The sequence below is a fragment of the Pristiophorus japonicus genome, chromosome 5 (genome assembly GCF_044704955.1).
Source record: "Pristiophorus japonicus isolate sPriJap1 chromosome 5, sPriJap1.hap1, whole genome shotgun sequence".
NCBI classification, from domain to species: Eukaryota; Metazoa; Chordata; class Chondrichthyes; family Pristiophoridae; genus Pristiophorus; species Pristiophorus japonicus.
This window is the reverse complement of record NC_091981.1, coordinates 98,295,811-98,323,611: the sequence shown is the minus strand read 5'-3', so window position 1 is coordinate 98,323,611 and position 27,801 is coordinate 98,295,811. Positions and strand designations below refer to the sequence as shown.

The following is a 27,801-nucleotide window of genomic DNA, read 5'->3' as shown; positions in this document are numbered from 1 at the left end:
TTCTATGAACACAAATGATTTGCAAAAAGATTCAATCAGTCTTTTCAGAAATATCACGAACAAAGACTAAAATGCTTTACGATGCCATCCAGCACATAATTGATGGACATTGATCTGAATGGGTAGACAGTCCTTGAATATCATAGTGATTACATGAATTAGTCAACCAGCAGAAATTAATTCTGATGTTTTGCACACTCCTAATTAAACAGAATACATATATCCATTGATCCAATTCTGCTGAATTCTGTGTTGAGGAATGTGGAGGTGCAGCTAAATTATCTGAATATATAAATAGAAATTTAGCAACTTCACTTGCAAAGTAATATTTATATGCAAGTGTTAAGTTTTTTGATAGGACTATAAGTGTAATTTTATATTAATGGAGTCTTTATTTTCCTCCCCTATTAGATGTGAGGTGGAAGAACAAGTTTTGGGGTAAATCAATGGAGATTGTTCCAGTTGGCACAATTCATGTAACTCTACCAACGTAAGTACCATTATAGAAGGAACCCTGTTGCAGAAAAACAATTAAGCAAGTTTGTATTGATTTAAAATTGAATCTAATAATGTTGGAAGGATTCATTCCAAGAAAGTTTTCCTGTTTCCCTTTCTCCCTTTATCTTCCAACCACCGTGTTAAGCACTGGTGGCTTTATAGCACTTTCTGTTCAATTGCAAGTACTAACTTGACATATGATTGACTAAATTATCATAGAATGGTTACAGCATGGAAGAATGCCATTCAGCCTGTGCTGACTCTTAGTAAGAGCACTTCAGCTAGTCCCACTTTGCCGCCCTTGCCCCGTAGCCCTGCAGTTTTTTTTCTTTCAGGTACTTATCCAATTCCCTTTTGGAAGCAACGATTGAGTCTGCCTTACCACCCTTTCAGGCAGTGCATTCCAGATCCTAACCACACGTTGCATAAAAAAAGTTTTTTCTTCTGTCGCCTTTGGTTCTTTTGCCAATCACTTTAAATCTGTGTACTGTGGTTCTTGACCTATCTGTCAATGAGAACAGTGTTTCTCTATCCACTCTGTCCAGACCCCTCATGATTTTGAATACTTCTATCAAATCTCCTCTCAATCTTCTCTGCTCTAAGGAGAACAACCCCAGCTTCTCCAGTCTATCCACATAACTGAAGTCCCTCATCCCTGGAATCATTCTCGTAAATCTTTTCTGCACCTTCTCTAAGGCTTTCATATCCTTCCTAAAGTGCGGTGCCCAGAATTGGATACAGTACTTCAGTTGAGGCCGAACCAATGTTTTATACAGGTTCATCATAATTTACACGCTTTTGTACTCTATACCTGTTTTCATGAAGCCAAGGGTCCTGTAAACTTTTTTAACTGCTTTCTCAACCTGCCCTGCCACCTTCAACAATTTGTGCACATATACCCCCAAGTGTGTCTCTTCTTGCACTCCCTTTAAAATTGTACCCTTTAATTTATATTTCCTCTCCTCATTCTTTCGACCAAAATGTATCACTTCGCATTTTTCTGCATTAAACTTATCTGCCATATGTCCACCCTTTCCACCAGACTGTCTATGTCCTCTTGAAGTCTATCACTATCCTCCTCACTGTTCACTATATTCCAGGTTTTGTGTCATCTGCAAATTTTGAAATTGTGCCCTGTGCACCCACATTCATGTCATTAATATATATCAAGAAAAGCAGTGGTTCTGGTACCGATCCCTTGGGAACACCACTATATGACTTCCTCCAGTCCTATAAACAACCGTTCATCACTACTCACTGTTTCCTGTCACTTAGTCAATTTTGCATCCATGCTGCCACTGTCTCTTTTATTTCATGGGCTTCAACTTTGCCAGCAAGCCTATTATGTGGCACTTTGTCAAACGACTTTTGGAAATCCATGTACACCACATCAACCGCATTGCCCTCATCAACCCTCTCTGTTACCTCATCAAAAAATTCGATCAATTTGGTTAAACATGATTTAGCTTTAACAAATCCATGCTGGCTTTCCTTAATTAATCCACACGTCCATGTGATTTAATTTTAGCCCTGATTATTGTTTCTAAAAGCTTCCCCACTACCAAGGTTAAAATGACTGGCCTATAGTTGCTGGGCTTATCTTTACATCCTTTTTTGAACATTTGCAATTCTCCAGTCCTCTAGCACCACCCCTTTTCCAAGGAGGATTGGAAGATAATGGCCAATACCGCTGCGATTTCTTCCTTCACTTCCCTCAGCATCCTAGGATGCATCCCATCCGGTCCTGCTGACTTATCTACTTTTAAGTACAGCCAACCTTTCTAGTCCCTCGCCTTTATCAACTCTTATCCCATCCAGTATCTCTTCTACCTCCTTCTTCACTATGTCTGTCACAGCAGCTTCTTCCTTGGTAAAAACAAATGCAAAATTCTAACAAAGGGTCATCAACCCGAAACATTAACTCTGCTTCCTCGCTATAGATGCTGCCTGACCTGCTGAGATTTCCAGCATTTTCTGTTTTTATTCCAGATTCTAGCATCGACAGTATTTTGCTTTTGCAAAGTACTCATCGCGTACCTCAGCCATACGCTCTGCCTCCATGTGTAGGTTCCTTGTTGGTCCCTAATCGGCCCTACCTGTCCTCTTACTACCCGTTTATTATTTATATGCCTATAGAAGACTTTTGGATTACCTTTTATGTTAGCTGCTATTCTATTCTCATACCAGCTCTTTGCCCTTCATTTTCTTTTTCACACCTCCTGTGAAATTTCTATATTTAGCCTGATTCTCAGATGTATTCTCGACCTAACATCTGGCATACACGCTCTTTTTCTATTTCATCTTACTCTCTGTCTCTTTCACCATCCAGGGAGCTCTGACTTTAGTTGCCCTACCTTTCCCCCTAGTGGGAATGTACCTCTACTGTACCCGAACTATTTCCTTTTTAAAGGCAACCCATTGTTCCACTACAGTTTTGCCTGACAATCTTTGATTCCAGTTTACCCGGGCCAAATCCATTCTCATCCTACTGAAATTTGCCTTCCTCCAATTAAATATTAATTAAGACTCCCAAAACAAGTGCTCTACTCGGAGCTCCAACACGGCAAGAGAGCCCTAGATGAGCAGAGGAAATACTTCAAGGACACTCTCAAAGCCTCCTTGAAAAAGTGCAACATCCCCACCGGCACCTGGGAATCCCTGGCCCAAGACCGTTCAAAGTGGAGGGGAAGCATCCGGGAAGGCGCCGAATACCAAGTCTCTTCGGAGGGAGCAAGCTGAAGCCAAACGTAAACAGCGGAAGGAGTGCACGACAACCCAAGCAACCCCACCCACCCTCCCCTTCAACCACCATCTGCCCCCCCACCTGCAACAGAGACTGTAGGTCCCACATTGGACTCACCAGTCACCTGAGAACTCATTTTTAGTGTGGGTGTGAGTCATCCTCGGTTCAGAGGAACTGCCGAAGAGAGAGAGAGATTTTTACTCTAGATTGCTCCCTATCCTTTGCCATAGTTAATCTAAACCTTCTGATTCTATGATCACTGTTCCCTAAATATTCACCCACTCAAACTCGCTCTATTTGACCTACCTCATTCCCCAGAACCAGATCCAGCAATGCCTCCTTCCTCATTGGGCCATATGTCCCCTGCTGATGCCTGAAAGGAGCCGGAGGCGCAGAAGGCAAGTGCTGCAGTCACTTTCACCTCCTGTTGTTGCTGGTAGGCTGTAGGTCTGCATTTGTGAGCTGGCATATGTCTGTTAGCACTTCTTTTCGGAAGCGCAGCCTTCTAATGCAGTGTGCCTCGGAGAGCTACAGGTATGAGTGCTGTTCCCAGTAAATACGGGGGTAAGGCCTCCTCCCCATACGTCTGTGACCTCCACGATTACATTCAAAATGATAATCAATAAGCCTTGCAGCTCCACGCTGTATAAATATAGCAGCCAGGAATAATGGCTGACATAGTATAGCCCCCATCTTTTTAAAATGTAATTTACAACAAACTATAAACTAACAATTTTAAATTATAAACTTCACTGATAAACACAGTCATCTTCTCCGAATCCTTTTCGATGCTGATTAGTCAAGGCAACAATGGCCACTATATAATTGGCTTATGTCCCCCAAGACAATGACCGATGGTTTAGTGAGCCTTCTAGAAATTGCACAGGTATGCATGATTAATGAGAACAGGCTGCACTTGGCCATGCTTTCCCTACCCCTCCACTCACTTTCACTAGGTGAAGAAAATGGAACATTACAAACGGGTCTGCAGATCCTAAAGGTCTCGGGCTTAACCCACTTGCCTGCGTGAAGTTTGCCAGGGCAGTGGTGAGCCATTATTGGCTTTGAAGAGAAGAAAATAGCCCAGTAATGCCAATGAAGTGAGCAACATTTGTTTGACAGAGTGATCCATAAACACAAGAAAAAGTTTGCTCAGAACTGAAAATGTAAGAACATATCATTAGTCACTAAAGCAAGGTAAAAAGTCACATCTATTCCTTCCATATGCCAAGGATATACTCAGGTTTTGAGTTACAGAAAAAAAGATCAGCACTGTAGTAAACTTCTACATTTTTATTAACTTCAACAATTTTATATCCTGACAAAACAGCATTAAACTTATCTATCCTCCGTTTTCAAGATGGTGATGTTAGCGCCGGGTCCGACTGCTTTTTGCTAGCGGGATCCCGAGCGGACGATAAATTCGGCGATCTGCTCGAAAGTTCCGCTTGGGATGATAGCGCAGCGTTGCACGATGATTGACATCATCCAAATGCTCAAAACATCGGGCGGGCGCTAAGGTTTAGCACCGCATCAAAACCATTGCCGAAAGTTCCGCACCAGCGCAAAATTTTGTTTGCCTCGTTTAGCGCAAAAGAATTCGTTTTAGCACTTCACCCAATCACTAAAATGGTTGCAAACCCCTCAAAAATCCAGCCCATAGGCTAAGATTTCCTTCCCAAAAGGACATTTGTGAAGCAGTTGAGCTTTGCAACAATCGGACAGCTTCATGGTCACATTTACTGATGCAAGCTTTTTTTTTTATTTCCAGATTTTTTTAAACGACATTCAGATTGAGATTTGAACTCGTGTTCTCTGGATTATTAGTCTAGGCCTCTGCATTAATGCTCCAGTAACATAACTACTACATTACAGTAGCCTAGAATTCAGTACAAATTCAGGCACCAAACCAAAAGGAGGACTGTTAACAGCCAGTGAGTTTTTGGTGTGAAACCGATGGTTTCAATTAGTATTCCGCCTGCCTGCAGCAGTATGGGACCATGTTTCATTAACATGACACTGGATCACATCTTGCCTGGCATGGCTGGGATGTGGGCATGAGTGTCTGCCAGACTCCAGATAATTCGGTGGCCCTTAGTCGCATGCCAGCATTTGGATAAGTGTCAGGAAAGGGGTGGGGGTTGGGGTTCTCATGGTAGGGAAAGGAGGAGGGAGTCCAGGGTGGGGAGGCCTAAACATTTTTTTTTTGTGGGTCTTAGTGGAATGGCAAGTTCCCTGCTCAGGCCAAACTTAATATTGTTGCCTGGGTCTGATGATGTTACAGACCCCAATTAACATATTTCAATTAGGGCCTCATGAGCTTTGGCCAGGCTATTTTTCTTTGATTTGTTTGAAGTTATAGCTATGTAATAAAATAATTATAGGCAAGAAAAAAGTGTATGTTGTGAGGTCTTGTTAGGATACAGAGAAACTTACTTTATATTTTGGGCCTATTGTATATTGTAAGCCCCATAGAACAATGGGAAAAAAAGATCAGCACTGTAGTAAACTTCTACATTCTAACACACAGGAAATCTAGATCTCATGATCAGGGCCACTGTTCAATGGCAACTGAATAAATTAAATTCTGTTTGTATGACATCTGATTCTAGGACTTTGCCTGGTGTTTTTGAGAACAAATCTTGCAGTTCCATCAATATTTGTGTGAAAATGTTAAATAATTGGCCTTTCTCAAGATTCATGATGCAATTTCTGGCCTGCTCCACAACTAGGTACTTTCTTTTGTTTTAATGGGACAAAAATTGCGGTCGGAGGCTTCCCCGTGGGCAGATGTCTCCAACCAAAATGTTTTTACGAAAGTACCTGGTGGTCCGGAGGAACAAACACTTCCAGTCCGAGGCCTAGATGTGGAGACCAGCGCAGAGGCCTACGCATCCCAGGAACATAAACACAACCTGGGATCACGTGGGCCTCGACCAACAATGAACATAATGTATTCTCATTGATATGGTGAGTCCAGTTTGTATGAGTTCTCATTACTATCAATGAGAATACTCCCAAAAACACACATACAAACACAACACAATAAATTTTTTTAAAACAACTCAGATATTTAAAATTCATTGAAATTAAATTAAATGTTTTAGGAGAAAATTTATTTTTTTGGTAATGTTTTAAAAATGTTTTAATAGGGTTAAACATAAACTTGCCTTAATGGACAGGCTAATATATAAAAAAATGATAAAATTTAATTTTTCTGTTGTTTAAAACTCTTACGCTGGTAAAAGCAGGCCTTATAGCAGGCATAAGAGTTTTAAGAACATTCACTGGGCAAAATCCCAAATTTCCGCCAGCGAAGGCCCTGCTCCCGGGATGTGTTGGATCGGTCAAAAGACATTTTGACAGTTCACAAGTGCTGTATTTTGCCGCATGTGCTTTACGTGCCTAAACTTGGGACTTGCGGGGCCTCTTCGGGTGCGTGTGCACATCGTACGCACCCGGAGAAGCCGCAATTTCAGGGCCAATAAAATTGTAAAATTAAACAAGTGCCTCTAAATTTAGACAAATAACTTTTCGTGAATCTGTTCTGAACTTCCCTCTTCATATTCTGCTAGCATACCTCGATTTTAAAAATAAACCCTAGGTATTCCCACTGGGATTTTGCGGCAATAATTGCAGTGAAATATGTTGAATCATATTAAATTCAGCACAGAAGGAGATCTTTTGGCCTACTATGCAGTGCTGGCGCTATCTGTTCAGCTTCAACTATTTATTGTGGGCTACTGCAGATGTGGGCTACTGTCTCTTGCTAAATCTGATTTGTTCACTAACCCCGGCCCACTTCCTTGTTCGTGGAGCCATCCTCTTTTTTTTTTTTCCCCCTCCCACCCATTTCACGTCCGCACCTTTCTTTCCCCTCCCCACACTTCAAGCAGTTGTTACCCTAGATTTAACCCTCCCTGCTGCTCCTGACTCCTGCTGCTCCTGACTCCTTTTAGAACGCAAGAACATCCCTGCTTTTATACTCTATCTCCCTTGCAATAAAGGCCAGCATTTCATTTGCCTTCCTGAGTACTTGCTGTACCTGCATACTAACTTTTTGTATGCACTAACTCCATGCACAAGGACCCCCAGGCCCCTCTACTGCAGCATTTTGTAGTTTATCTCCATTTAAATAATTTGCATTTTTATTTTTCCCACCAAAATGGATAACCTCACACTTTCCCACATTGTACTCCATCTGCCAAATGTTTGTCCACTCACTTAGCCTGTCTATATCCCTTTGCAGATTTTTGTGTCCTCACAATTTGCTTTCTCACCCATCCTTTTTATCATCAGCAAACTTGGCTACATTACACTCAGTCTCTTCATCCAAGTCATTAATATAGATTGTAAATAGTTGAAGCCTCAGCACTGATCTCTGTGGCACTCCACTAGTTACCGTTTCCAATCCAGAAAATGATCCACTTATCCGCACTCTCTGTTTCCTGTTAGCCAATCCGTTATCCATGCTATAATATATTACCGCCAACCCCGTGAGCTCTTATTTTATGCAGTAACCTTTTATGTGGCACCTTATCGAATGTCTTTTGTAAATTCAAATAAGTCACATCCACTGGTTCCCCCTTATCCACCTTACTCGTTACTGTTAAGTCTTGAATAAAGAGTCAGACTAGATACTGCAAGCTCAAAGTAAGGTGTGACCTTTATTACAGATCTCAGAGTGCCTCTCCAGCCTGTGAGGCCTCCTTACATACAGGTGCTCCCAAGGGATTGTGGAATCCCTTGGGACTTCAGGGGATAAGCCTCCTGGTGGCTAAACATGGTATTTACAGGTTTACATACATAACACTCTCTTTCCCCCCCCCCCCCCCACACACACACACAGTCAATAGTGTAACTATTTACAATGTGAATCAATCTGGGGCCTTCCTTTCCTTGGTTGATCATCTTGGTGCAAATGCTGGTGTTGGTGAGTCGTTTGTTGGGCCTTCGCTGTGCAACTGGGCTGCTGGGGGTGATGAATCCTGCTGGGCTGCTGCGGGTGATGGGTTCTGCTTCGTGGTCAACTGCTGGGTCGGTTTCCACTTCTGTGTGTGTTGGAGGGTCGAAAAAGGTAGAGTCCATTGTGGGTTGTTCTGGATAGTCCGTAAATCTGAGTTTGGTTTGGTCCAAGTGTTTCCTCCAGGTGAGTCCATTTAAGAGTTTGACCCGACTCCCCTCTTTGGCCAAAACAGTGCCAGGAAGCCACTTGGGACCTTGTCCATAATTCAATAAAAATACAGGATAATTTATCTCAATTTTGCGTGACACATTTGCGCGATCATGATATGTATTCTGTTGAAGCCGCCTGCTCTCTACCTGTTCGTGTAGATCAGGGTGGACTAAAGAGAGCCTTGTCTTAAGTGCCCTTTTCATGAGCGGTTCAGCGGGAGGAACCCCAGTGAGCGAGTGGGGTCTTGTGCGGTAACTAAGCAAGACTCGGGATAAGTGAGTCTGCAGTGAGCCTTCAATTACACTTTTCAAGCTCTGTTTGATTGTTTGAACTGCTCGTTCTGCCTGACCGTTGGACGCAGGTTTAAACGGGGCAGACGTGACCCATTGCGGGTCATGAACTCCTTGAACTCGGCACTGGTAAAGCACGGCCCATTGTCACTTACAAGGACATCAGGCAGGCCGTGCATGGCAAACATGGCCCGTAGGCTTTCAGTGGTGGCAGCGGACGTGCTTGCCAACATTATCACACTCAATCCACTTGGAGTACGCATCTACGACCGCTAAAAACATTTTTCCCCAAGAATGGGTCTGCATAGTCAACATGGACCCTTGACCATGGTTTGGAGGAACAAGACCATAATGGCGCCTCCCTGGGTGCATTGCCTAACTGGGAACATGTATTACATTTGTGCACGCATAAGAACATAAGAATTAGGAACAGGAGTAGGCCATCTAGCCCCTCGAGCCTGCTCCGCCATTCAACAAGATCATGGCTGATCTGGCCGTGGACTCAGCTCCACTTACCCGCCCGCTCCACGTAACCCTTAATTCCCTTATTCGTTAAAAATCTATCAATCTGTGATTTGAATACATTCAATGAGCTACCCTCAACTGCTTCCTTGGGCAGAGAATTCCACAGATTTACAACTCTCTGGGAGAAGAAATTCCTTCTCAACTCGGTTTTAAATTGGCTCCCTCATATTTTGAGGCTGTGCCCCCTAGTTCTAGTCTCCCCGACCAATGGAAACAACCTCTCTGCCTCTATCTTGTCTATCCCTTTCATGATTTTAAATGTTTCTATAAGATCACCCCTCATCCTTCTGAACTCCAACAAGTAAAGACCCAGTCTACTCAATCTATCATCATAAGGTAACCTCATCTCCGGAATCAGCCTAGTGAATCGTCTCTGTACCCCCTCCAAAGCTAGTATATCCTTCCTTAAGAAAGGTGACCAAAACTGCATGCAGTACTCCAGGTGCGGCCTCACCAATACCCTGTACAGTTGCAGCAGGACCTCCCTGCTTTTGTACTCCATCCCTCTCGCGATGCAGATTTAAAGAATGGATTAGTTCGCCCAGATTTTACTGTGTATATACTGTCTGAAGCTTTCAAAATGGCTCCGCAAGTTCTGGATTTCCACATGCGTGAGAACCTGGAACTTGCGATCTGTCAAGTTTCACTTGGACAGATCCACGCTATCCACTACAAATTCACTTTCGCTGGTGCAGAGTTGAGCTATTTGCCCAACTACTGCTTAGCGAATGCCCACACAACCCTTATGCTGGTAAGAGAAGGCCTTATGCCTATTAAAAGCAGGCGTAAGGCCTTCTCTTACCAGTATAAGGGTTAAAATTAATTAATTTAAACATTCACATACATTTAAAATTAGTTTAGGTAAATTTTGTCCCGTTTTAAAATGCTTACATTTATTTTTCAAAAAATTAAATTTTTATTTCAAATGTTTAATCAAAGGGACTTCTAATTCATTTTGAACATGCGATCATTTATTTTTAAGTGGTGTAAAATTTTATTTATTTGGAGATTTCTATTGTGCTTATGGGGATTCCATAGGCAAATAGAATCTCCATAAACATCATAGGAATTCCACTTTTTGATTGGTTGGCCTGGCCCATGTGATCCCAGAGACGTTTGCGAACTTTATGCACCCCTGGGATCCGTGGGTCTTTACGCAGGCGTACACTTGCAGGCCCAGGTCCGGAACAATCCGAAGCTCCGGAGATACCAGGTAAGTTCGTACTTTTCTTTCGAGTCGGAGGCGTTCGCTGATGACAAGCTTCTGACCGCAATTTCCAGGCCAGTATTTTTAAGTAAGTTTGTATAGAATGAATGTACTAAATATATTTCTGTTGTCCTACAAAAAAAAACTCTGTTAACTGATCGATTACTTTTTTACTCCTCAGGTATGGAGACCATTATGAGTGGAATAAAGTAACCTCTTGTATTCACAATATTCTGAGTGGACAGAGATGGATTGAACATTATGGAGAGATTCTCATAAAGAATACAAATAGCAGCATTTGCCAGTGCAAATTGACATTTGTGAAGGTATGAAGAATCAGTTTCTATTTTGAATGGAGGCAAGCTAATGTTTTCTGAAAACAGTCTCACTATTCTATAGATCATAGTTTGCTTTAATGTATTTAAAAAATCATGCTGTATCAGATATGGGTAGACTGAATGTCAGCCATCAGCTCTTCCTGTGGATATACCCTTAACCCGTTTACTGGGGAAAACCTATATTTAGCTTATACAAACCACTTCAGATGGCATTGGCCTACTTTTGTACTGCTAGCTTTGTTGTGTTAGTTAACCTGAACTTGAGAAGCTTGTCGTGAGAGAAATGGATGCAGTAAGGTGAGAATCGTTCCTCATTGAATAAACTCCAAGTAAAATAAGATTTGCAGTTTTCCTACGTGGAGTAGAACAATAACTTGGGCATCTTGTCCACTCAAGAACTTCACATCGTGCTGAGCCGTCTTGGCCATATGACCTTGCCCCTACCCACGGCCAAGGGCTTAACACAAAAGCCAGCTTAAGTTTTATTTTCTTATTGTCCGCAGAAATCTTGACTATTCCCTTTCCACAGTAAAAAGTTAACGGGGCTAATCTTCCTTCTACAGCAGTGCAATGAACCTAAAACATGCTATGACTGCCCAGATTTCAGTCCATCTGTACTTCCTGAGGCTATAAAGAAAAGACCACCAGGCCAAGAAAATTCAGGGCTTTAATCTGTTACTTCATACTCTGAAATCACAGGAGAATGCCAGTTGATTCTAGACTTTGGAGTCCTGAGCTCTTTATTGTTCTAAAGAAAAAGTTCAAGATGATGAAAACAAAGATTATCCAGACAGTGTGACTGAGAATCTGGCTCACAGTCTTCAACTGGAAAGACATGAAAAGTTTCCTTTGGAAACTAACTAAAATTTATTGAAACAACCTTTTCAAGGATCTTCACACTAACCACATGATTCTGCTATTTTGAACAACCTTGCTATGACCAGAGCAGTTTAGTGGGAAGACAAAAGAATAGGAAGCTGAAATTGCCCTCCGCCACAAACGGGGCGCATTAACGATTTAATTGTTGATTTACCACCTCAATCGATGGGGCAGTGATAAGAACATAAGAAATAGGAGCAGGAGTAGGCCACCTGGCCCCTCAAGCCTGCTCCACCATTTAATAAGATCATGGCTGATCTGATCATGGACTCGGCTCCACTTCCCTGCCTGCTCCCCATAACCCTTTACTCCCTTATCCTTCAAAAATCTGTCTATCTCCATCTTAAATATATTCAATGACCCAGCCTCCACAGCTCTCTAGGGCAGAGAATTCCACAGATTTACAACCCTCTGAGAGAAGACATTCCTCCTCATCTCAGTTTTAAATGGGTGGCCCCTTCTTTGGAGACTATGTCCCTTAGTTTTAGTTTCCCCTATGAGTGGAAATATCCTCTCTGCATCCACCTTGTTGAGCCCCTTCATTATCTTATATGTTTCGATAAGATCTCCTCTCATTCTTTTAAACTTCAATGAGTATAGGCCCAACCTACTCCACCTATCTTCATAAGTCAACCCCCTCATCTCCGGAACCAGCTTAGTGAACCTTCTCTGAACAGCCTCCAATGCAAGTATATCCTTCCTTAAATACGGAGACCAAAACTGGAAGCAGTACTCCAGGTGTGGCCTGACCAATACCCTGTACAGTTGTAGCAGGACTTCTCTGCTTTTATTCTCTCTTCCTCTTGCAATAAAGGCCAGCTTTCCATTTGCCTTTCTGATTACTTGCTGTACCTGCAATGCTAACTTTTTGTGTTTCATGCACAAGGACCCCCAGGTCCCTCTGTACTTTGCAATTTTTCCCCATTTAACTTATAATTTGCTTTTCTATTATTTCTACCAAAGTGGATAACCTCACATTTTCCCACTTTATACTCCATCTGCCAAATGTTTGCCCACTCACTTAGCCTGTCTATATCCCTTTGCAGATTTTTTTATGTCCTCCTCACAATTTGCTTTCCCACCCATCTTTGTACCATCAGCAAACTTGGCTACATTACACACGGTCCCTTCATCCAAGTCAATAATATAGATTGTAAGTAGTTGAGGACGCAGCACCAATCCCTGCAGCACGCCACTAGTTAATGTTTGCCAACCGGAAAATGACCCATTTATCCTGACCCTCTGTTTTCTGTTAGTTAGCCACTCCTCTATCCATGCTAATATATTACCCCCAACCCCATGAGCTAATGTGATTTTGTCCTTTTTTTTTTGAACGATTCCATTGGGCTGGCTCAGGAGCGAAAGGCGGGGGTGTCATCAGCGCCGCACTGAGCACGTCGCACTGACTCGTAGCAATGTCCCTCCGCTTCAGTTAAAGAGGAGGGCCACGGCGAGCTCTGAAGTCACTTTAGTGACACCTACTTGACCACCAGGGAGGCTTCGGCTTGGCCAGCGGTCCAGCACTCGAGGCGGGGTGCCGGGCTGCTTGTTGGCGCCCGGCCGAACCAGTGGCTGCTCCGCTCCCGTGGGGCAGTTTCCCTTGCAAAGCAGAAAGGGGTCAGCGCTGGGAACACGGGCGGGGCAGTAACATTCTCCGCCAGAAAAAGGGACAAGGGCAAAGACCTCTGCAGCGGTAACTGCTTGTTACAAAAAGGGGCAATTTCGGCTCCTAGATCTCAAACAGTTGTCTCAAAGTACTTGCAAATTTTGTACGGTGAAATATTAGGATGGCCATTGCAAGTTGTGAATGGTGACTTTATTGCATCTGGTTAGATACATAAGGGATAAATCGAAACTAATGCTGCATGGGCATTTTAACACTCAGAATAATGTAAGAGCAATTGATTTTAATAGTTACTTCATAAACCAGTAATAAAATATAAAAATTTAAATTCTCTGATTTATTAAAGATCCATTTTCAACTATTACTGCCGTACTTAGTATTAGAATGCTTCATGAAACATAGAAAATAAGTGCAGGAGTAGGCCATTCGGCCCTTTGAACCTGCACCACCATTTAATAAGATCATGGCTGATCATTCCCTCAGTATCCCTTTCTTGCTTTCTCTCCATACCCCTTGATCCCTTTAGCCATAAGGGCCATATCTAACTCCCTCTTGAATATGTCCAGTGAACTGGCATCAACAACTCTCTGCGGCAGGGAATTCCACAGGTTAACAACTCTGAGTGAAGAAGTTTCTCCTTATCTCAGTCCTAAATGGCTTACCCCTTATCTTTAGACTGTGTCCCCTGGTTCTGGACTTCCCCAACATCGGGGACATTCTTCCTGCATCTAACCTGTCCAGTCCCGTCAGAATCTTATACGTTTCTATGAGATCCCCTCTCATCCTTCTAAACTCCAGTGTATAAAGGCCCAGTTGATCCATTCTCTCCTCATATGTCAGTCCAGCCATCCCTGGAATCAGTCTGGTGAACCTTCGCTGCACCTCCTCAATAGCAAGAACATCCTGCCTCAGAGTAGGAGACCAAAACTGAATACACTATTCCAGGTGAGGCCTCACCAAGGCCCTGTACAACTGCAGTAAGACCTCCCAGCTCCTATACTCAAATATTCTAGCTATGAAGGCCAACATACAATTTGCCTTATTCTCACTGCCTGCTGTACCTGCATGCCAACCTTCAATGACTGATGAACCATGACACCCAGGTCTCGTTGCACCTCCCCTTTTCCTAATCTGCCGTCATTCAGATAATCTGCCTTCGTGTTTTTGCCCCCAAAGTGGATAACCTCACATTTATCCACATTATACTGCATCTGCCATGCATTTGCCCACTCACCTAACTTGTCCAAATCACCCTGCAGCTTCTTAGTGTCCTCCTCACAGCTCACACCGCCACCCAGTTTTGTGTCATTTGCAAACTTGGCGATATTACACTTAATTCCTTCATCTAAATCATTAATGTATATTGTAAAGAGCTGGGATCCCAGCACTGAGCCCTGCGGCACCCCACTAGTCTCTGCCTACCATTCTGAAAAGGACCCGTTTATCCCGACTCTCTGCTTGTCTGCCAACCAATTCTCTATCCACGTCAGTACATTACCCCCAATACCATGTGCTTTGATTTTGCACACCAATCTCTTGTGTGGGACCTTGTCAAAAGCCTTTTAAAAGTCCAAATACACCACGTCCACTGGTTCTCCCTTGTCCACTCTACTAGTTACATCCTCAAAAAAATTCCAGATTTGTCAAGCATGATTTCCCTTTCATAAATCCATGCTGACTTGGACCGATCCTGTCACTGCTTTCCAAATGCGCTGCTAATTCATCTTTAATAATTGATTCCAACATTTTCCCCACTACTGATGTCAGGTTACAATTACCTGTTTTCTCTTTCCCACCTTTTTTAAAAAGTGGTGTTACATTAGCTACCCTCCAGTCCATAGGAACTGATCCAGAGTCGATAGACTGTTGGAAGATGATCACCAATGCATCCACTATTTCTAGGGCCACTTCCTTAAGTACACTGGGATGCAGACTATCAGGCCCCGGGGATTTATCAGTCTTCAATCCCATCAATTTCCCTAACACAATTTCCCGTTAATAAGGATATCCTTCATTTCCTCCTCATTAGACCCTCGGTCCCCTAGTTCTTCCGGAAGGTTATTTGTGTCTTCCTTCGTGAAGACAGAACCAAAGTATTTGCTCAACTGATCTGCCATTTCTTTGTTCCCTGATAAATTCACCTGAATCTGACTGCAAGGGACCTACGTTTGTCTTCACTAAACTTTTTCTCTTCACATATCTATAGAAACTTTTGCAGTCAGTTTTTTTTTCCCTGCAAGCTTCCTCTCATGTTCAATTTTCCCCCTCCTAATTAACCCCTTTGTCGTCCTCCTGTTGAATTCTAAATTTCTCCCAGTCCTCAGGTTTGCTGCTTTTTCTGGCCAATTTATATGCCCCTTCCTTGGATTTAGCACTATCCTTAATTTCCCTTGTTAGCCACGGTTGAGCCACCTTCCCCATTTTATTTTTACTCCAGACAGGGATGTGCAATTGTTGAAGTTAATCCATGTGATTTTTAAATGTTTGCCATTGTTTATCCACCGTCAACCCTTTAGGTATCATTTGCCAATCTATTCCAGCCAATTCACGCCTCATACCATCGAAGTTACCTTTCCTTAAGTTCAGGACCCTAGTCTCTGAATTAACTCTGTCATTCTCCATCTTAATAAAGAATTCTACCATATTATGGTCACTCTTCCCCAAGGGGCCTCGCACAACAAGATTGCTAATTAGTCCTTTCTCATTGCACATCACCCAGTCTAGGATGGCCAGCCCTCTCGTTGGTTCCACGACATGTTGGTCTAGAAAACCACCCCTAATACACTCCAGGAAATCCTCCTCCACCGCATTGCTACCAGTTTGGTTAGCCCAATCTATATGTAGATTAAAGTCGCCCATGATAGGGGATTCGATGGTGAGGGGAATAGATAGGCGTTTCTGCGGACGCAACCGAGACTCCAGGATGGTATGTTGCCTCCCTGGTGCAAGGGTCAAGGATGTCTCGGAGCGGGTGCAGGACATTCTGAAATGGGAGGGAGAACAGCCAGTTGTCGTGGTGCACATTGGTACCAACGACATAGGTAAAAAAAGGGATGAGGTCCTACGAAAAGAATTTAAGGAGCTAGGAGCTAAATTAAAAAGTAGGACCTCAAAAGTAGTAATCTCGGGATTGCTACCAGTGCCACGTGCTAGTCAGAGTAGGAATCGCAGGATAGCGCAGATGAATACATGGCTTGAGCAGTGGTGCAGCAGGGAGGGATTCAAATTCTTGGGGCATTGGAACCGGTTCTGGGGGAGGTGGGACCAGTACAAACCGGACGGTCTGCACCTGGGCAGGACCGGAACCAATGTCCTAGGGGGAGTGTTTGCTAGTGCTGTTGGGGAGGAGTTAAACTAATATTGCAGGGGGATGGGAACCTATGCAGGGAGACAGGGAGACAAAAATGAGGCAAAAACAAAAGACAGAAAGGAGATGAGGAAAAGTGGAGGGCAGAGAAACCCAAGGCAAAGAACAAAAAGGGCCACTGTACAGCAAAATTCTAAACGGACAAAGGGTGTTAAAAAAGCAAGCCTGAAGGCTTTGTGTCTTAATGCAAGGAGTATCCGCAATAAGGTGGATGAATTAACTGTGCAAATAGATGTTAACAAATATGATGTGATTGGGATTACGGAGACGTGGCTCCAGGATGATCAGGGCTGGGAACTCAACATCCAGGGGTATTCAACATTCAGGAAGGATAGAATAAAAGGAAAAGGAGGTGGGGTAGCATTGCTGGTTAAAGAGGAGATTAATGCAATAGTTAGGAAAGATATTAGCTTGGATGATGTGGAATCTATATGGGTAGAGCTGCAGAACACTAAAGGGCAAAAATCGTTAGTGGGAGTTGTGTACAGACATCCAAACAGTAGTGATGTTGGGGAGGGCATCAAACAGGAAATTAGGAGTGCATGCAATAAAGGTGCAGCAGTTATAATGGGTGACTTTAATATGCACATAGATTGGGCCAGCCAAACTGGAAGCAATACGGTGGAGGAGGATTTCCTGGAGTGCATAAGGGATAGTTTTCTAGACCAATATGTCGAAGAACCAACTAGGGGGGGGGCCATCTTAGACTGGGTGTTGTGTAATGAGAGAGGATTAATTAGCAATCTCATTGTGCGAGGCCCCTTGGGGAAGAGTGACCATAATATGGTGGAATTCTGCATTAGGATGGAGAATGTAACAGTTAATTCAGAGACCATGGTCCAGAACTTAAAGAAGGCTAACTTTGAAGGTATGAGGCATGAATTGGCTAAGATAGATTGGCTAATGATACTTAAGGGGTTGACTGTGGATGGGCAATGGCAGACATTTAGAGACCGCATGGATGAATTACAACAATTGTACATTCCTGTCTGGCGTAAAAATAAAAAAAGGAAGGTGGCTCAACCGTGGCTATCTAGGGAAATCAGGGATAGTATTAAAGCCAAGGAAGTGGCATACAAATTGGCCAGAAATAGCAGCGAACCTGGGGACTGAGAGAAATTTAGAACTCAGCAGAGGAGGACAAAGGGTTTGATTAGGGCAGGGAAAATGGAGTATGAGAAGAAGCTTGCAGGGAACATTAAGGCGGATTGCAAAAGTTTCTATAGGTATGTAAAGAGAAAAAGGTTAGTAAAGACAAACGTAGGTCCCCTGCAGTCAGAATCAGGGGAAGTCATAACGGAGAACAAAGAAATGGCAGACCAATTGAACAAGTACTTTGGTTCAGTATTCACTAAGGAGGACACAAACAACCTTCCGGATATAAAAGTGGTCAGAGGGTCTAGTAAGGAGGAGGAACTGAGGGAAATCTTTATTAGTCGGGAAATTGTGTTGGGGAAATTGATGGGATTGAAGGCCGATAAATCCCCAGGGCCTGATGGACTGCATCCCAGAGTACTTAAGGAGGTGGCCTTGGAAATAGCGGATGCATTGACAGTCATTTTCCAACATTCTATTGACTCTGGATCAGTTCCTATTGAGTGGAGGGTAGCCAATGTAAACCCACTTTTTAAAAAAAGGAGGGAGAGAGAAAGCAGGGAATTATAGACCGGTCAGCCTGACCTCAGTAGTGGGTAAAATGATGGAATCAATTATTAAGGATGTCATAGCAGCGCATTTGGAAAATGGTGACATGATAGGTCCAAGTCAGCATGGATTTGTGAAAGGGAGATCATGCTTGACAAATCTTCTGGAATTTTTTGAGGATGTTTCCAATAAAGTGGACAAAGGAGTACCAGTTGATGTGGTATATTTGGACTTTCAGAAGGCTTTCGACAAGGTCCCACACAGGAGATTAATGTGCAAAGTTAAAGCACATGGGATTGGGGGTAGTGTGCTGACGTGGATTGAGAACTGGTTGTCAGACAGGAAGCAAAGAGTAGGAGTAAATGGGTACTTTTCGGAATGGCAGGCAGTGACTAGTGGGGTACCGCAGGGTTCTGTGCTGGGGCCCCAGTTGTTTACATTGTACATTAATGATTTAGACGAGGGGATTAAATGTAGTATCTCCAAATTTGCGGATGACACTAAGTTGGGTGGCAGTGTGAGCTGCGAGGAGGATGCTATGAGGCTGCAGAGTGACTTGGATAGGTTAGGTGAGTGGGCAAATGCGTGGCAGATGAAGTATAATGTGGATAAATGTGAGGTTATCCACTTTGGTGGTAAAAACAGAGAGACAGACTATTATCTGAATGGTGACAGATTAGGAAAAGGGAAGGTGCAACGAGACCTGGGTGTCATGGTACATCAGTCATTGAAGGTTGGCATGCAGGTACAGCAGGCGGTTAAGAAAGCAAATGGCATGTTGGCCTTCATAGCGAGGGGATTTGAGTACAGGGGCTGGGAGGTGTTGCTACAGTTGTACAGGGCCTTGGTGAGGCCACACCTGGAGTATTGTGTACAGTTTTGGTCTCCTAACTTGAGGAAGGACATTCTTGCTATTGAGGGAGTGCAGCGAAGATTCACCAGACTGATTCCCGGGATGGCGGGACTGACCTATCAAGAAAGACTGGATCAACTGGGCTTGTATTCACTGGAGTTCAGAAGAGTGAGAGGGGACCTCATAGAAACGTTTAAAATTCTGACGGGTTTGGACAGGTTGGATGCAGGAAGAATGTTCCCAATGTTGGGGAAGTCCAGAACCAGGGGTCACAGTCTAAGGATAAGGGGTAAGCCATTTAGGACCGAGATAAGGAGAAACTTCTTCACCCAGAGAGTGGTGAACCTGTGGAATTCTCTACCACAGAAAGTAGTTGAGGCCAATTCACTAAATATATTCAAAAGGGAGTTAGATGAAGTCCTTACTACTCGGAGGATCAAGGGGTATGGCGTGAAAGCAGGAAGGGGGTACTGAAGTTTCATGTTCAGCCATGAACTCATTGAATGGCGGTGCAGGCTAGAAGGGCTGAATGGCCTGCTCCTGCACCTATTTTCTATGTTTCTATGATAACTGCTGTACCTTTATTGCATGCATCCCTAACTTCTTGTTTGATCCTGTCCCCGACCTCACTACTACTGTTTGGTGGTCTGTACACAACTCCTACTAGCGTTTTCTGCTCTCTGGTATTCCGCAGCTCCACCCATACAGATTCCACATCATCCAATGATAGATGTTCACAATTCTGTGTTAAAGGACTTGCATCCAATTTACAAGTTATCCTTGATATTTTAGGCAAAATATTGGAATTCAAATGTTAATGAGGTTGAAGGGACCATAATGGACCAAAATGGAAAAGTAGTGAATCGATTGTTTGGGAGATGGCATGAAGGTGTATATTCTGGAACACCCCCTTCAGCAACCTGCATCTGGAGACCGAGTAAGTGACTTTGGCTTGAATTTTAATGGGGAGGCGGGTTGGGAGCAGGGAGATCTGTCTTCCCGCAAGCCCTGCCGATTGTAATGGCTGGGCCTGTTTTGTATGGGAAACCTGTGTTTCCCACCTGCAGCCAGCCACATTGAGAGGTGGACAGGCTGCGGGCAGGTAGGCCTGTAGCACTAGGCCACATAGAGTACAGAGGGAGGGATTATGTGGGGGCCAGGAGACAGCCGGAGGAGCAGAATGGGGGTGGGGTGGGGTTCGAAGGCCTGGGGAAGTGGGGGGTCGGGGGGTCGGAGGTGGGGATTAGGTAGGGACGCTGGATCCAGGAGGTAAGTGTAAAGGCACATACGCCTTGGATCCAGCAGTCCTTGCCTTATTTTAACTGGCAGGTTTCACGAGGCCTGCAAACACCGACCAGTTAAAGCTAGTCAAGATGGAGGTTAAATCAGAGGTTTCCAGCATTATTATAATATTTAAATAGACACCGCACCTCCTGGCAGCCTCCATTAAAACCGGAAGTGGGTGGGTTTGGGGCAGTTTCTGGTTGGGATTCAGGGGCTAGACTTTCCAATTCACATCGCCCATCTATCGCCCAAAACGGACCTCTATCGCCCATTTTGAGCAAAAAGTGGAAACTAGGCCCAAAATATCGCCGGAAAAACAGGCCCCTAAGTTTCCACTTTGATCGCCGAGATGATCGCCCACACAAGGCCCATCCCAAGTTTCAGCACTTAGCATGCACTTCGCTGGGCCGATGCAAGGCCCAAAAGAGTGCTCAAAAATAGTTGCTTTTTCAGGGCCTAACAGAGGGAAATGGGCACTACGGGCGCCATTTTTAACTTCGGAGGAAAAATGGAGAATAGTTCTGAGTTATTTAGAGAGTAAAATTGAAGAAAATTGCACTCAAATTTTGGACAGAGAATATAAATATTATCAACTTATTTATGCTAAATAGATCTCATATATTGGAATACTTTCGTAAATAGCTTTTACATAGTGAAGTTATTTAATGATATTGTTGGGGCCAGAACATGCTGCAGGTCCACCTCCAGAAGGAGATGAGGCAGCCGGCGAGGATGGAGAGGAGGAACAGGTGGGAGAGGATGCGGGCGAGGACATAGGGGAGCGTAATCAGCCTGGCGATCGAGCACCAGTACCAACACACCTTTCTCGAAGATCAGTAACCAGTGGCAGTTACACAGTCGCTATGCTTTTGCGTCAGCAGCTCATTAATGAACGCTTCACATGAACTATTATTGTTGATATTCAAATGTTCAATTACAGTTACGGTTAATCAGAAGTTTCATTTGCGTGGGTAAACTGAATAAACAAACAAATATGCATGAAAAACTCTACATTGTAAAAGTTATGTAACTAAGAGAGAAGGTACAAAAGTTGTAGAAAAATATTTTTTTTATTAACAAAAAATGTTTTAAACAACTAATGAACAACACCCTCCCTCCAACCCCCCACCCCCCGCACCAACCCACCCTTCCCTCAAAATCCCCAAAACGTTAAAAGAAGAAATACATTTTAAGGAACAAGTGACCATTTCAGTGATGACAACAAGTGACCATTTCAGTGATGACAACAAGTGACCATTTCAGTGATGACAACAAGTGACCATTTCAGTGATGACAACAAGTGAACATTTCAGTCATACTAACAAGTGACTATTTAAGAAAGAATGAAAAGTGAACAGTTAAGTAATAACAAGTGAACCAGTGAACATTTAACTATTGAATAAAATTGGCCAATTTAGTGGCAATAACAATAATAAGCGTATAATAACTTGATAACAGCAAGTGAACATTTTAAAACAAGTGCACTACATAGAAACGAACTCCCCCCTCCCTACCTGCAGCCACGTTTCCCTCCAGATCTAGTCCCACCCCGTGTTCGCACCCCACCTGCCCGTTTTGGTCTACGCAGACCGACACCAAGACGTTGTGCAGAGTGGGATGTCAAGACTTCCTGCCGTGGTGGAGGTGATGGAGAGGAAGCGGAAGCCTGAGGCTCTACTTCCGAGTCCGGAGGAACTGTACCCTCCGTACTCGCTTGTGTGCTTGGAGTCTCGCTGCGAGCAGACACGACACCTTGGGGTGCAGCGCCGTGTCCAGCCAGCAACGCATGCCGTAGGGCATTGGTTGCGGCTGTCTGCTGCCGAATAGCCTCCAATGTCTCCCTTGCAATCAGTGACTACTCAGAAGACCAGTTGGAGAAATTCTGGGAGAACTCACTCCAGGATGCTGAGAACTGGCTCCAGTTCGCAGAGAATCCCTTGAACCCCTGGATAAGGTCGCGAGAAATCAAGCTCTCTGTCTGGCCCTCCAAGGCAGGCGATTGTTCGACACGCTGACCAGACCTCCGTGGGGTCGGCGTTTGCAATATGACGCGCCTTGGCGTCGCCACCTGCACACCGCTTGGTCCCGGTGCTTCTTCCATCTCAACCGAGATGGCCGCAGGTTGTTCCCCACCCACAAAATAAAAAAACTCTTCTTCCTCTGGCTCCTCATCCTCCTCCTGGTGAAGCACAGCAGCAGGAGTTTGCAGTGGCTCCTTCTCTTTTTAGTTTAAAATTCCCCCCTTTGTATCAAATAACTCTTAATATTGAATCTTATTTTAGTTTTATTATAAAGCTGTTTAGTGTTTTTTTTTATAAAGATGTTACATATATGGCAAAGTATAAAAATGCAATAAGATGTGTTTTTTGGAGAAGGGTTATTTTGTATCTTTGTGTAAAGGACTTTCCTTTCGGCCACATTGTTGCAGGTTTGAAATATATTCAGCAAAGCAGTTTATTGTAAGCAATAATGTGACTGTGATTTATTTTGAAGTACATTTCCAGTTGCCTTTGACACAGTGCAATCTAGTCTACTGGCAAAAATAATTGGTCTGTTTTTAAAAAAAAACGTGCCTTAAACATTATGCCTTATTTTCAAATATTAATACTGCTTGTGTTTTTTTTAATAGAATTAATTCCAAATATGTATAATGTGTATTCTCAGTACATGTACAGACTGCAGGGAAATATACAAAGGTGTTTCCCGGGTTAGGTAGTAGAACCACTGCTCTTTCATTTTTAGTAATGGCCTGGACTTGGGTACACAGGGCATAGTTTCAAAGTGTGTAGATGACACAAAACTCAAATGTAGTAAACAATGAGGAGGAAGACCATAGACTGATTGAAGTGGCCCGACATACGGAAGATGAAATTTAATGCAGAAAAATATGAAGTGATACATTTTGGTAAGGTAAGAACATAAGAACATAAGAAATAGGAGCAGGAGTAGACCACCTGGCCCCTCGAGCCTGCTCTGTCATTTAATAAGATCAAGGCTGATCTGATCATGTACTCAGCTCCACTTCCCTGCCTGCTCCCCATAACCCTTTATTCCTTTATCCCTCAAAAATCTGTATCTCTGCTTTAAATATTTTCAATGAACCAGCCTCCACAGTTCTCTGGGGCAGAGAATTCCACAGATTTACAACTCAGAGAGGACATTCCTCCTCATCTCAGTTTTAAATGTGCGGCTCCTTATTCTGAGACTATGTCCCCTAGTTTTAGTTTCCCCTATGAGTGGAAACATCCTCTCTGCATCCACCTTGTCGAGCCCCCTCATTATCTTATATGTTTCGATAAGATCACCTCTCATTCTTCTGAACTCCAATGAGTATAGGCCCAACCTGCTCAACCTATCTTCATACAAGATCAATGAGGAGAAGCATTATAAACAAAGTGGTACAATTTTAAGTGTGCAGGAAGAGGGGCACCTTGGGGTGTATGTGCATAAATCTCTGAAGGTGGCAGGACAAGTTGAGAGATGTTTTTATATATTTTTTAAATTTAAATGCAGGCGTCCTTCGCAGTCCTGCACTGAAATATCAGCCTTATGCTGATAGACATGGTCTGAAGCAAACTTTTTCCTTTTAGAATCATAGAAATTTATAGCAGGAAGGAGGCCAACAAAGCTACCCAGCCTAATCCCACTTTCCAGCTCTAGGTCCATTGCCCTGCAGGTTATGGCACTTTAAGTGCACATCCAAGTACTTTTTAAATGTGGTGAGGGTGAGGGTTTCTGCCTCTACCATCCTTTCAGGCAGAGAGTTCCAGACCCTCGCCACCCTCTGGGTGAATAAATTTCCCCTCTTAACCCCTCTTTACCTCATACCAATTACTTTAAATCTATGCCCCCCTGGTTGTTGTGTTTCCCCCCCCCCCACCCTGCTAAGGGAAATAGGTCCTTCCTGTCCACTCTATCTAAGCCCCTCATCATTTTATACACTTCAATAAGGTCGTCCCTCAGCCTCCTCTGTTCCAAAGAAAACAAACCCAGCCGATCCAATCTTTCCTCATAGCTAAAATTCTCCAGTCCAGGCAACATTCTCGTAAATATCCTCTTTATCCTGTCTCATGCATTCACATCTTTCCTGTAATGTGGTGACCAGAACTGTACACAGTACTCCAGCTGTGTCCTAATTAGTGTTTTATACAGTTCAAGCATAACCTCCCTGCTCTTGTATTCTATGCCTCGGTTAATAAAGGCAAGCATTCCATATGCCTTCTTAACCACCTTATCTACCTGGCCTGCTGCTTTCAGGGATCTGTGGATGTGCACAACAAGGTCTCTTTGTTCCTCTACACTTTTGTGTCCTACCATTTAATGTGTATTCCCTTACTTCGTTAGCCATCGCCAAATGCATTACCTCACACTTCTCCGGATTAAATTCCATTTGCCACTGTCCCTGCGGAACCCCACTGGAAACAGGCTTCCAGTCACAACCACGGATCAATCACTACCCTTTGTTTCCTGTCTTTGTGCCAATTTTGGATCCAACTTGCCACTTTGCCCTGGATCCCGTGGGCTTTTACTTTTGTGACCAGTCTGCCATGTGAGACCTTATCAAAAGTCTTGCTAAAATCCATATACACTACATCATCGGGTTCAGTTTTCTCCAAAGCTTTTTTTTGGCGTACTTGAAGAGTTACGCCCGTTTTTTTGGGGCCCAAATACGCCAAAAAAAATGTTCTAAGTTTCCCCATTGGATTTCTTCATCTTGGCGCAGCCTAACCTGTCCTTTAGTTTTGGGGGTTGAGTCTTATTCTGCGCCTAAAAGATTGGGTTGCCACGGTAACCAGGGACACAATGCGAGCTGAGGCTTGAAAATGAGAGACACAGCCAACTCGCAACACATCAACTTAAAAATGCATTAAAACACATTGTATCAACTGAAAAACACATTGTAATATATTGCAGCAACTTACCTCCGATTATTAAAGTCCCCCATCCCGATGCTGGTGCCAATCCCTGCACCTATCCCAGGCTGAAAGGCTTGCCGGTCTCACTCCCTAGCCCAGGCCGAAGGGCTGGCTGGTCCCGCTCCTCCTCCCGCCACCCCCGCCCGCAAGTCCCTTGATGGTGCCGGACCAGCTACAGCTCCCCAGCCCCGAGTGCTTTGCTGGTCCTGCTCCCCTGCCCCTATCCCCGGCCGAGTGGCCTCCTCCCTCCCGGTCCCGAACTACACCTGAAATGCTTCTCTCCCCTCTTTCCTCCGCCCCCCCCTTCCAGTTTTTCCCCTCTCTCCCCTCTTTTCCCCTCTTTTCCCCTCTTCCCCCTCCCACCCCCCCCCCCCCCCCCCGGGTCCCTTCCCTCCCTCCTCCCCCCGCCCCCTCATTCTTTTTTTTCCCCTCCCCCTTCTGAGAAGGGGATTTCATAAAAACATATAAAATTTTGACGGGGTTGGACAGGTTAGATGCAGGAAGAATGTTCCCGATGTTGGGGAAGTCCAGTGGGGTAAAGTCCTTTCCCCTCAGTACAGATTCACACGAGACACATAGTGAAGTCAAGGTCACTCAGGACCTGCACCATTATTACACAGCTCTTGAATGCCACACTTGCCTGAGACCTGTCCTTTTATACCTGTCTGGGACAGGTATCCACTGTCTCCTGCAAGTGCACTCCTGGTGGTAAGGTAAGCTTGTGGTTACAGGTCATCTCTGGTTACAGTCACGTATAGCGTGGTAAGATAGTTATGTACAGTAGTGTCAGATACATGCCACCACCCTCCCCCAAGGTCTTACTGTCTTTATAGGTTCAGTCTCTCAGGTGGTCGACACTCTCGCGTGGAGCATCTTAGTTGTGGTTCAGTTGTTTGCCTTGGTGCCTGTTGTTCTTTCGGGGTGATTGCTGGTATCTCGTCTGGGCTGTCTCGTTCAGTGTGATTGTTGTTGACTCGCCTGGGCTGTCTGTTGGGATTGCCCTTTCCTCAGGTTGTTCCCTCTGGCTGTCCACCACGTGTGGTGCGACTTCCACATTGTAGTCTGCCTCCGGTTCAGCAGTGTTGTTGGTAAATCTACTTTTGACTTGGTCTACATGCCTCCGGCAGGTTTGGCCATTGTTCATTTGTACCACCAGTAGCCTGTTTCCTTCCTTGCCTGTTACTGTCCCTGCAAGCCGTTTGGGACCCCTGCCATAGTTTAGCACAAACACTTTGTCCCCTATCTCATTCCACCTCCCCCTCGAATTTCGGTCATGGTACTCAGTTAGCTTATGGCGCTTTGCCTCAACGATTTCATGCATGTCTGGGAGGATTAATGAGAACCTTGTCTTTAAGGTCCGTTTCATTAATAGTTGCGCGGGGGGAACTCCAGTCAATGAATGCGGACGAGATCTGTATGCCAGCAGCAGTCGCAACAGGCGACCCTGCAGCGTGGGACCTTGGATTTTGAGCATGCCTTGTTTAATGATCTAAACTGCTCGCTCTGCCTGGCCGTTGGAGGCCGGCTTGAACGGTGTCGTCTTAACGAGATTTATGCCATGGTCACTTATAAAATCTTGGAATTCTGCGGTGGTGAAGCACTGACCATTATCACTGACCAATATGTCAGGAATGCCGTGCGTTGCAAACATAGTTCCAAGGCTCTCCACAGTGGTGGAGGTTGTGCTCGAGTTTAAAATGGTGCATTCGATCCACTTGGATAATGCATCTACAATTACGAGGAACATTTTGCCCATGAATGGGCCCGCATTGTCTACGTGCACCCGCGACCACGGTTTGGTGGGCCAGGGGTTCAGGGGGGCCTCCCTGGGGGCATTACTGAGTTGGGCACAAATGGTGCACCGTCGGACGCAGAGCTCCAAGTCCGCGTCAATGCCAGGCCACCAGACATGGGATCTGGCTATGGCCTTCATGAGAACGATCCCCGGGTGCTCGCGGAGGAGCTCCCGGACAAATGCCTCACAGAGGCATAACTACTCGGCTGCCCCACCTCAGACAGTCTGCTTGAAGTGACAGCTCATGCATGAGCCTATGGAAAGGTTTGATCTCCTCGGGGCAGGCATCGCGAGCCTCTTTTAGGACACATCTTTTTACTAGGGATAACATGGGGTCGCTGGTCATCCAGGCTCTGATTTGGCGAGCCGTCATGGGTGAATTGTGGACTCAAAGGCATTGATTGCCATGACTATCTCACAGTCCTGTTCGTCAGACCTTCCGTGGTCGCCAGGGGTAGCCTGCTAAGTGCGTCGGCACAGTTGTCTGTGCCTTATGGTGTAATCGTAAGATGCCAGCATGAGTGCCACCGTTGAATGTGCGCCGAGGCGTTGGCGTTTATTGCCTTGCTTTCGGATAGTAGGGGCTTGTGGTCGATTTCGAACGTGAACTTGGCCCCGAAAAGGTATTGGTGCATCTTTTTGACACCGTACATGCACGCGAG

At 44.4% G+C, this 27,801-nt stretch overlaps 1 protein-coding gene across 1 annotated transcript in view; it reads left to right on the top strand.

Annotated features, from left to right (window-relative positions):
* Positions 1 to 27,801, top strand: part of osbpl3b (oxysterol binding protein-like 3b) — a 323,848-nt gene that overhangs the window by 254,887 nt on the left and 41,160 nt on the right. Inside the window, exons 18-20 of the mRNA XM_070880189.1 lie at positions 412 to 490; positions 10,621 to 10,765; positions 19,937 to 20,081. Coding sequence (XP_070736290.1) covers positions 412 to 490; positions 10,621 to 10,765; positions 19,937 to 20,081 — 369 coding nt within the window. The remainder of the gene's footprint in view (positions 1 to 411; positions 491 to 10,620; positions 10,766 to 19,936; positions 20,082 to 27,801) is intronic.